Source organism: Molossus molossus, unplaced genomic scaffold, assembly GCF_014108415.1.
Source record: "Molossus molossus isolate mMolMol1 unplaced genomic scaffold, mMolMol1.p scaffold_m16_p_3, whole genome shotgun sequence".
Classification (NCBI taxonomy): Eukaryota; Metazoa; Chordata; class Mammalia; order Chiroptera; family Molossidae; genus Molossus; species Molossus molossus.
This window is the reverse complement of record NW_023425366.1, coordinates 67,290,033-67,301,654: the sequence shown is the minus strand read 5'-3', so window position 1 is coordinate 67,301,654 and position 11,622 is coordinate 67,290,033. Positions and strand designations below refer to the sequence as shown.

Below are 11,622 nucleotides of genomic sequence, written 5' to 3'. Positions count from 1 at the left end.
AAAGGGAGCTTTGTTCTCAGATGATCCATTAATTGAGGTATCACTGCAGAAATTGGAACAAAATTCAATTTATATTGTGGAATTCCTTAGAGTGGTTCATTTTTCAATCTCCTTTCTCCTCCCCCAGTGCTTCCAAACATTCCTTCACACTGCTAGAGCAGTTTCAGAAGATTCTGTACCAAGTTCTCAGAGGCCCATTGTACAGTCACAAAGAATTCTGGCAGTAAGCTGTAGGTTCCGTCGTTCCCTGCTTTCCTGAGTGGAAGGCTGCTCTCATCCCTCACCCGTGGCAGAGAGGGACAAGCATTGCTCAGGCCTGCAAGCTTGCCAAGCACTAGGAACCCAAGCAAGAACTCATCATGCCAATCAAACCTGTTGGGTGGATATGTGGGCAGGTGTTGAAGAACTTTTCTGCAAGAAGTATACACAAGCTTGTTGTAAAGGGGATTTGGGTGTGGGACACCAGGGATAAAGTCCCCTAGGGTTTGTTTGCTTTTTCAGCCACCTAAGCAGTGGATTCAGTGTTCTATGTTCTTTTGAATTATGGTTAGGGGATGTTTTTAAAGTTTTTTTCTTTTTTTCTCTCTAACTTCTTTTTGTCTTAGTCGAGGGGATCCAGAAAACAATCATGGACTTTATAGATGAGTTTAAAGACGATTTCCCTACCATCCTAAGATTATCACAGTCTAATCAGGTAATGTGATTTCATAACTGAGAAGAATTATAAAAATATAATGTATTTTTAGTATCATACCAATTATTTAATGGTTAATTTTCAGATCAGTGTTTGAAGATTATGAAAACATTAATTTCACTTCAGAAAAACAAATTTCAACTCTTACTCATTGGGAGAGATTGGGGACAAAGAAGTGAGGTAGATAGATAAGTTTAAAGACAGTCATCGTGTTGTTAGATTGGAAATCTAGAACTCTCTTGTAGCCACAATTGCAATGTAGTTTACTTAGATTTGCTTAATGTAAAATCAGAAAAAAATGCCTATTTATACTTTAATTAATATAATACTAAATTGACATAATTTATAACAATGGAAAGATAAGTATTGTTTGGGTGTGTGTTTTATGTGGAAAGAAAACAGTGATATAAAATTTAACAAAGTATATATGTATGTGTTTTAAACATCTGTTCCAAAAAGGATTTGAGACAGAAAATATTAGGATTGGAAGAGGGGTTGAAGAGAGAATTTGAAGAAACATGTGGTCAGGAAAAAGTAACTTCGTGTTTAGGAGTCACCTACTTTACTCAAAAGTACACAGCTCTTAGTGGACAAGTGTTGTTTCAGTCCACAGTTGAAATGGAATACATTGCAAAGTAACATGGTACAGTAACAATGATCTGCTTATCTAGAAATCTGGCTTTTGGCAATGTCAAATATGAGGAACATAGCCAAAACCTGGAAGTAAACCAAAAAAAGCATTCTGAGTGACATACTAATCACAAAGTCTATATATTTCATTCTGAAGAAAGGAATATTAGAGCTACCTTTAACCATTCATCCAGCCACCCAGGCATCAGACATTTACTAAATACTTCATCATTGCATGGGATTGAGGAGAGAGAATACAGAGGTAAACATGATAGGATTCTTTCAGTCATTGAGCTTAATCTAATGGAGACCAAGTTGTAAAAAAGTAATTGCATTAGAATATGCTAGGAGGCATATCCAGTTTAAAGGAATGAATAATTTTATTTTGAACGGTCAGAGAGGGCTTCATGGTGAAGAAAGGAATAAGGTATATAAGTGGGTAGGAACAGAGAAGAATATTTCAAAGGAAGCAGTGTCAGTTAGACCAAAACATATGAAACAGCATGTTCCCAGAATGTCAAGTAAATCTAAATAAATGGCATGGGTCTTGGATCTAGACTTTGGGGAGGGGTGACCCTGAAGTATAGTTATCTGGATGCATAGAAGTAAGATGGTATCCAGATTGTGGTCATCTAAGTAGGGTAGGATCAGGCTTAAGTGCTCCAGAGGGCAAACTGGATTTTGTAATACTATATCTTAGATTTAGTGTCTCCTTGTTTCCCCTCTTTGCATTCCCCTAGTTTTGGGATAAAGTCTTTTGAAACATTGGAGAGTTTTCGTGGCTATGCTCTGGAGTATTGAGAGATGGGCAGGTAACCATGCTAGGTGTGGATGTAAAATGGTTAAGCCAGCACAGTAGTGGCAGTAATTATTGAGAGAGCCTGGGTGAATCCTAGGAAGCCAGAGACAGACCTGGAAAACCCCATTGCCCCTTCCAGTTATGATTCTTCCACCATTGCCAATATTTGAGAAACAGGGGTTTTATTTAATCAAAGAAGTTGAAGGTTTTTTAACAACTCCCCTCATTGCTTGCTACCTCTGCATAGCTTCGTTATCACTGGAGCCATCGCATGCTTTCTGGTAAAATAGATTGATATTCTGATCCTCAAAGAAAGAACTCTAGCTTCCTAGTTCCAGCTCACTGAAGTCATTTACTTATAAGAACTTTACCCCATAGTTAAAGGTTCTCCATTTCTCATTTTCAAAACACTTAACATTGTTCTTTTTCCATTTACTATAAAAAATGTGTTGCTCAGGCAGGGAACCTAAGTAGTTAGGGGATATGATAACACATTGAAGTTATTTGCTCTTCAAAAATAAATTATCCAGAAAACAATGCTAATACTCTGTTGTTAATTAGATTATTTTAAAAGGTCAGATTGTGCCCTGGCCAGTTTTGCTCAGTGGTTAGAGCATTGGCCTGGGGAACCAAAGAATCCCAGGTTCGATTCCGGCCAAGGGCAGGTACCCCATTTGCAGTTTGGTCCCGGACCCTGATTGGAGTTGTGCAGGAGGCAACCGATTTATATGTCTCTCTTACATCAATGTTTCTCACTTTCTCTACCCCCCCCCCCACACACACACACACTCTATCTGAAGATAAATGGAAGAGTATCCTCGGGTGAGGATTGATAATAATAATAATAATAATAATAATAAAATAAAAGGTCAGATTTTAAATGCTGCAAATTTGATTATTTCCACAATCCTCTTTAGTTCCCAAACATATTGAAAAGAATGGTTTTAAGACTACTTAGGGGCTTTATTAATTGGATTGTATTTTAAATCTCTAAGTTTTGTGATTAGTATTTAAATACTTTAAAAATTATTATTTTAGGCATTTGTTTAGTAAGAGGAAATATTGCTGGCCTGGGGCAAGAAAAAAATTGATGGAAATGATGGTGAGATTTTATAGAGGAATCTACCCAACTAATGGTTATTACATTGTTCTTCATGGCTAAAAATTTTGAAGGACATTTTTTTTCTGGGGCCGGGGAAAGTTAACTCTAGATCTTGGCTTGAGGTTGTGGGTCTGAAGCCCTGCACTCTCCATTCCCTCCCTTCCAACCAGCCAGACCCCAGTACCCTCGGCATCTACTTCCTCGAGTAAAAACTAAGTTTTTAAGATTTACATTTGAAAACTGCAGATGATTTTTATATGAGGATATAAAGACTTAAAATAATAAACCTTTCATTTTGAACACATTTGGAGAACTAAAAAAAGAAATTAATTCATATGATCTTTACTTGATGAGAGAAGTCTTTTGTGGTAAACAGTGTCAATTTTTGTGGGTTATAATTATGAAAAATGATTATGTGTTTCATTGTGTACTTATCTTGCATTTAACTGTATGACAAATTGGAAATTATAGACAGAACGTACAAGAATTCATGCAAAATTTTGGATTTTTACATCAGTAGATGTACTTTAATAAATTCTCTATGCTTAAAAAATGTGGTACAAAAACTACTGGGGATGCACCATTAACATCTAGAGATTAATTATGTTGGTATTTTAAGGTTTCTAAATATAACGAGAGTAGGACCGTTGCTAAAATGTTCTATAATCCAGTTATTTTTTTGTTTTCAGTGAGTTGTTTTTTGTAGGACACTATCATTATTGTGAAAGTTACAAAATGCATTTTGCACTGAAAACTTTCTGAGTGGTTTCTAATTTAATATTTGTTATAATTCTCAATATTAATTTGTGACATTTTTTCTGATACTCTTTATTCATTCATTTTAACTCGCATTTATAGAGTACCTACGGTGTGCCAGACACTGTTCTAGGCACTGGAGAAAGATGAGTAAGCCAAGTGGATATAAAACACTGTCCCAAGATCCAGAGACATGGAATTAGGGATCAGACTGACAAACCTCAGAGGGAAGGGGGATGGGGGGACAGGAAGAGATAAAGAACTTACATGCATATATGCATATTTAATGGACACAGACAATAGTGTGGGGAAAACAGGAAGGGGGGGAGGGAGTCAGTGGGGGAAAGGGGGAGACATCTGTAATACTTTTAAGTTTTTTTCAAAAGTAATTGAACTTAAAGTCTAGTCAAGCAGAAAAACAATAAACAAGGGAAAAACATAATATGTTAATGGTAGGTCTTAAGGAGAAGAAAACATACAACAGAGAAGGGATATGAAGTAGAAAGAAAACATACAGCGGAGAAGAGATATGAAGTAGAAGGAATACATACAGCAGAGAAGGGATAAGAAGTAGGGGTAGAGAGAGCAACTGATGGTTAAGACCCTAGAAGGTCTTAGTGAGAAAGTGATTCTTGAATTAAGACGTGAAGCAAGTGAGGAAGAGAACATTGTATCCTTGAGGATCAAATGACACAGCTAGTGCAAACAAAGTCCCTGGGGTGGGAGTATACCTAACAAGTTCAACAAATACTGAGGAGGGAGAGTGAGAAAAACAGATGAGGTGGCCGGGGAGGTAAAGAGACAGCTTTTGTAGGGCCTTGTAGATCAGATCATTGTATGAACTTTGGCTTTCCCCCTGAGTGCACCAGGAAGCCACTGAAGCAGTTGAGCAAAAGAAGATATGATCTGACATAAGTTTTCATTGTAGCTCTCTGGCTGATGTGTTGAGGAAAAGAATGAAAACAGGCAAGGGAGGAAGCAGAGAGACCACAGAGGAGGCTAATTTACTAGTCTGGGGAAGACACAATGGTGGTATATGAATATAATGGACTGGGTATTGGTACGGGGACAGTGAGAAGTGGTCAAATTATGGAGCTATGCAGAGAAAGAACTGAATACGATTTGCTGACAGGCTGGCTTTATAGGTAGTAAAAAGCTGACATAATAGAAATTGGAGTTGAGCATTAAAACTGCTGATGTTGGAGAAATAGGCATGGCTCTAGAGAAAAGAAAAGAAAAAGGGAAAGCAGGATAGATATCGAAAAGAGGGAACTCAAATAAAGAAATCTGGAGCAGGATTCTTTAATCAATCTGATTAATTGATGCTAAGTTTCTTTTGGTAAATGGTCTCTAAGTACCTTTTTGAGTCTCTGAGGTGATGGTGGTGGTTGGGGGTTGGAATTTTTTTTTTCTGACGTTTGGAGATACGCTCAGATGAAGATAATGATGACAAAACAAAGCATCTAAACTTGTGTACTTTGCAATCAATTCGAGGATACTTTTATGCCAAGAGTAAAAAATAGAGGAAAAAGAAATGAGGACTTCTTAATTTGGCATTTACATTTAAATTTATACACATGGTTCAGTAAGAAAATATTTTATAATAGACACACAAAAAAGCTGGTAGCTCAAAAAAAAAAGGGGGGAAATGTTTTATTTACAAATGTTTCTATTAGGGCACATTTAAAAAGTAAATAATTGGACCCATCAACTTAAACTGGTGACTTTTTTTTTGTTTTTGTTAATCCTCACCTGCCAATATTCTTCCATTGAGTCTTTAGATAGAGTGGAAAGGAAGGAGGGAGAGAGAGAGAAGCATGGATGTGAGAGAGACACATCAATTTGTTGCCTCCCGCACGACCAGGCTTGGATCAGACCTGCAACCCAGGTACATGCCCCTGACTGGAATTGAACCCGAGACCCTTCGGACTGAGAGCCAAGGCTCTAACCACTGAGAAAAATCAACCAGGGTTGTTTGTTTTGTTTTGTTTTTTAAAAAAGAAGAATGTCTCATTCTGCATCTAAAAGAATGTAAGTAGCCTATTCTCTGCTGTCACTTCATGATCCCAGAGACCAGAGGAACCACTGAACATGCTCCTGGTGCCTGGGTTTAGTGTCTAATACTGTTCTTAAAAGCACAAATAGTCTTCTTGGGAACAAGTTGATTCTGTGTTTTGTGTCGGAAAGGGAATGTGGTCAGAAACTTTTTGTTGTCAGAAGTAATTCTTTTGGAGGTATCTAAGAAAGTATCAAAAACAGGTTATGTTTCTTGGAAAAAGCTACAAATTAGTGATGAGACTAAAATGAGAAAGATAATAAAAAGTGCACTAAAGCATTATTGTAATATGCACTTGAATTTTTAAAAAATATTGTATATAATAAATGCTATATTTTGCTCAATACAAATTATGTGAACCCTATAGGAGAGTTTTGATTAACAGATTGTCAATTACACAAGCTTATTTTTCTGCAGAGATAAAAATTTAGAAAGACAATTTTTGTAAAAGAGGGGAAAGTTGAATGGATCAATTTAGTATAGTATTTGGGGGAGTTAGTCAAAATTAATTAATAGAAATACATGTTATAAAGTCAATGAATCTAGGTCAACATGTACAGATCACCAATATTTTATAAAGAAACATAAAATAAGGAGAGGAAAACTGAGAATATTAATGTTTTGCAACTGCAAAAATGAAGGATTTCTAAAACGCTGAATGACCACATAGGGGACGTTTCAGTGAAGGTGGAACTGCACATAACTTGGTCCTGTTTGCCTGGCACTATGGCCCTCACCTTAATGATTATAAATTGTAATGAAACAAAGCACAATCAATTGTAATCAGAAGCAAAACCAAACTTATTCTAGCTGCTCCCCCTTGAGGAGGAGCTGGGAGGAGAATCAGCGCAGAGTGGGGAAAGGGAAATTCCTTCCTCTACCCCTCTCGAGTTCTTATGGCTGCACTAATAATAAAACTGGCACAAGACCAGATAACAGGAGAAAAACAAATTTAATGCATTCATACAGATCATAAGTGATACTCAGAGAAATGATCGATGGAGACAGCTGTTTACACCTTTAGGCAAAGAATGAATGAACTTACCAGAATGAAGGAACTTAGATTTGGGTTCTCATTAGTGAGAAATCTAAGCAAAGTTTGGGCTTGGGTAGTAAATTAGTAAGAAAATGGCAAGGTTTTTTTAATACATATATTTCTCAACCTTGAATTTCCCTTGGCATAAATAAGCATCCTCTAATTGTTGCAAAGGATGCAGGTTTAGATGATTCTTTTTGACATTTTCTTCCTCTAAGCACATCTCTAAATGTCAGAAAAGAAATTCTAACCCCCAACTCTGGTGACAAGGATGTCTCTCTCATTAGACTCCAGGTGCAGGGATAGAACCTTTCACATAGGAGATTTACCTCCTGCTCTCAGGGAGGGAGGGAGGGAAGGAGGGTCGGGAGAGAGAGACAGAAAGAGAGAGAAGAGGAGTTCTTCTTGCACTAGCAGTTTCTTAAGTCACTTAAATTCAAAGTAAATAATATACCATTGTGGAATATTTGGGGATGGCCTGTCCTGGGCCCTGAAAGAAGCAAAGCATAGATCACAAGAGGAATTGAATCCATGTGTACTGCAGACAATGTGGTTTTCCTCTGGGTATGAGTATGCTGTGAAACTGGAGCAGATACTATGAAGCGATGGCACCTCGAGTTATTTTGCTTGCTCTGTCTACCATGAAACTGCTTGTAAGCATTGCTCTGTGCTAAAATGGCTTGGAATTGTAGCAGCCCACAATTTAGATCGCACTTTCTGCTGTTGTATTGACTAGCAGGGTCAACGCCACAGGTGAGCTAATGGGACTTTTTCAATCAAGTTAACAGATCTAACCACACAATAGGACACCAGATGCTGCAGAAATGCATCCTCAGTGACAGGCTTGAACAGCTTTTATCTATCTCCTGTGGCAAATGCTGACCAACAAGAGAAGACTGACCTTTGAGGATAAAAACAATAATAAAATTACTTCAAGATAAAAGTTGAGGCATTTTAAATATACAGCATGTTAGCCCCTAGACAAATATATAATGTTCATTGTAGCCCAAAAATCCATTTAAAAGATGTTTTATACTTATATATTTTGATTCAGTAAATAGAGATTAAAAGTTGCTTATACTAAAAAGCCAGAAATGCCCATGACATTACTTAAAAGACTAATGGAAACTATACTTGTCTGTTGCCTGGAATGCGGTCTGACCACATCGTAAGTAATTCCCCCGTGGTTCATTTTCTGGTACAGCAGACAAAGAACTACGTTTTATGTGTTTTGGTAATGTCACAAATTTTTTTCTATCGGAATGCTCATAGAAGTTTTGAAGTTTTTAGAAGTAAAAGTTTCCTAAGCTTGTTGATTAGTATATAGGATATTTGCTTTATGCATTATGTATGTATACTACATTTTATCATTTAAAAATTTTAAAGTAAACTGGGAAAATATTTGTAACTTTTGAATAAGACTTATTGGTTGAATAATTCAAACACTGAATAATGTTTAAATAGGAATTATTTACTTTTGAAAGAGCTCTTAAAAATCAATGCAAAAAATAAATAAACTTAGAGAGAAAAATGAAAAATTTATATCTTTACACTAGTAACTGAAATTCTGGATAGTTATCCTAAGGAAAAATTTATATATTCATATAAAGATTTAAGTACATAGTGGGGTCAATGAGTTGTATGGAGGGTGGGATATAATTATTAAACACTGAGTGTATGCATGGGACCATGCACAATGTGTAATTATGTGGTATTTAGTCTCTGCCTAAAGTAGATTTTAATAATTCTCTGGAGAATCAAACATCAGTCACTTTTGAAAGGCTTATTTTTCAGAAAAAGGAAGCCATGCAAAAACCATCTAAAATCAGAATGGCTGTGGCTTTAGCCAAGATCAACCGAGGAACTTTAATTCAAGGATTAAACGGCATATCCAGATCCTCCAAGTCAGTGGCCAATCTTCTGCACCCTCAGCTGGTTTGTAGACTTTTAGAGTTAAGGGGCATATCTCATCGCCTGCTGAGGGACGTTAATGCACCAAAGCAGCCCCTCTATAACATGCAGGTAAGTGAGTGTTTCATTTGCACAAGATATGGATCCTTTTTATAGAAACTGTTTTGAAATGGCAAGATTTGAAAAATGAAAAATGTAGCACATTTGGTGGTTCTACGTGTAAAACAAGAATAGCTGGATAAGAGAAATGAATAGTTGAGCCCTTTTTCAAGACAGTATATTCTCTGGTTTTAAATAAATCTGAAAGAGGAAGTAATGTGGACTTCTTTTTACTTTGTTATTTAATTGAACTATATAAAACTCAGTTACAAATGGTTCATCTTAAATATAAGCATACAAATTACTACTTATGACAAAACCTAAAATCCTACAACAAACCTTAAAAATGATTGTGTTTTGTTCCATTTCCCCCATAACCTATGTTTCCAAGTTAATCTTTGATTGACATAACACATTGAGTATAATTAACTATAAACTCATTTTGATAGACCTATCAACATCCAGGTATATTTCAAATTATATGTTCTACATTGTTTCATTGAGGTTCTGTTAAAGGATAACAGTTCTTAAAACTCTGTTGTTGGGCCTCAATTTTTTTCCCCTAAACTTTATGTCACAGAACTCTGGGTTTTTCAATCCGGACATTATTTAAAGCATTCTAAATGTTTGTTACAAAAGATTTGGAGTCTTGCAAATCTGGCATCTAATCCCCAGAGTGAATCAATTTTATCTCTTTTGTTCAAGGGAGACAAAACCTGGCTCAAACTGAGATAAGCCAAAAAGGAGATGTATTAGTTCATGTAGATGAACAATACAGAGTTGATAAGGTTTCAGGCATAGCTGGATACAGGTACTCAAATGATGCCTTCAGGATCTCGTTTCTCTCCGCCGCCTGGCTCTGTTTTCCCTGTGTTGACTCCATTCCTAGACTGACATTTCTCTCATGGTCACATGATGATTTACAGCTGTTCCAGGGCTTCATCCTTCAGGCTGAATTATAGCAGAAAAGGAGAGTCCTTGACCCAGCATTCCTGGCCAAGACCTGAGGTTCACTCTTAGAGAATGGCTGACCTCTAGACCAGAGAAGTGGGAATCACTGATTGGCCTCAGACTCAGCTACCTGCTGCGTTCCTAGACCAGGGCTGGGAACTTCATCCGGAGTACATGACCTGAGAATGGGAAAGGATGAATCCTCAAACAAAATTCTGGGTTGTTTTGAGATGAGAAAATAGATGATGGATGAGATGACTAAAATGAACAAAATATTCATTATACAGGAATCCCTCTAATCAGAGATTTTGACATTTCCAGAAATCATCAGATATTTAAACTATGAACTGTCTGAGACAGCATTTATAAAAGGCTCTCTCATAATATCTGATGTTTGAGAAAGTAAAAAATGGCCAGAGTTTGTTAATCACTGGATTCTCTAAGCACTAATAAATCTTATTCTGCATCTTCAGATCATCAAAAAGAAACATAGCTGACCCATATTATTTTAAATTCCCACTGAAATATCTGTCTGAATCTCGTTTTGCCTTGACAGTTTTTTCCTTACATTGTTAGACTCGTAGTTTTTATAGAGGATTGATGTAAGAAGTGTCCTTTGAAGACTATTTCTGTCTTTATTATTTAATCATGTTTAAAGACACTGTCCATTACTCAATGTCTTTCTTTCTTTCTTTCTTTCTTTCTTTCTTTCTTTCTTTCTTTCTTTCTTTCTTTCTTTCTTTCTTTCTTTCTTTCTTTCCTTCCTTCCTTCCTTCCTTCCTTCCTTCCTTCCTTCCTTCCTTCCTTCCTTCTTTCCTTCCTTCCTTCTTTCTTATCCTCACCCGAGGACATTTTTTGTTTTTGTTTTTTGTTCAGATAGAGTGGGAGGGAGAAAGAGAGAGAAACATCGACGTTAAAGGGACACATTGAGTGGTTGCCATCCGCATGACCCAACCAGGGCCGGGGACAAACTTCAACTGAGGTACGTGCCCTTAGTGGGAACCTATCAACCCGGGTCTCTCTGGACCACAGGCTGACGCTCTAGCCACTGAGCAAAACCATCCAGGGCATCAGTGTCTTTCTTTTTTGTTCCTCTTTGCTGTGAAGGATCTGAGATTTTTACGTTATTTACAAGTTCGCCTGCCAGTTATACAAATACACACACACACACACACACACACACACACACACACTGACAGAAACATAAGACCCTGGTGGCAGAGACACAGATTGTTTATTATTCACAGCAAAAGCAGTAAGCAGAGCAATATCTGTGTCAATCTTTTACACCGCAGTTACCACAGGGCAATGTTATGGGAGCCAGATGCTACCTCTGTGCGTACATAGTAAGCTGTGCCACAGGAGAGGAACCCTGAAATTAGGAGATTCAGCTTTTTATAAGGTTGCTGGTGAGTCGACCCAGCTTGGGTGGGGAGGTGGAGAGAGAAGGAGAAGAGAGGGAGAAGGAGAGAGAAGCAAATGTCTCTGGAGGGGAAGGAGAGGGCTTTATTTTTAGTGCCCCGTGACATGTCTTGTGAAGTACATCACTAGACCTCTCCAAAGGAATATACTTTCTCCCAAAACTATT

The 11,622-nt window shown here is 37.2% G+C and overlaps 1 protein-coding gene across 1 annotated transcript in view; it reads left to right on the top strand.

Moving 5' to 3' along the window:
• The first annotated feature begins 359 nt into the window (after positions 1–359).
• SPATA9 (spermatogenesis associated 9) overlaps positions 360–11,622 on the top strand; it is a 32,140-nt gene continuing 20,877 nt past the window's right edge. Inside the window, exons 1-3 of the mRNA XM_036280533.1 lie at positions 360–420; positions 606–694; positions 8,868–9,095. Coding sequence (XP_036136426.1) covers positions 360–420; positions 606–694; positions 8,868–9,095 — 378 coding nt within the window. The remainder of the gene's footprint in view (positions 421–605; positions 695–8,867; positions 9,096–11,622) is intronic.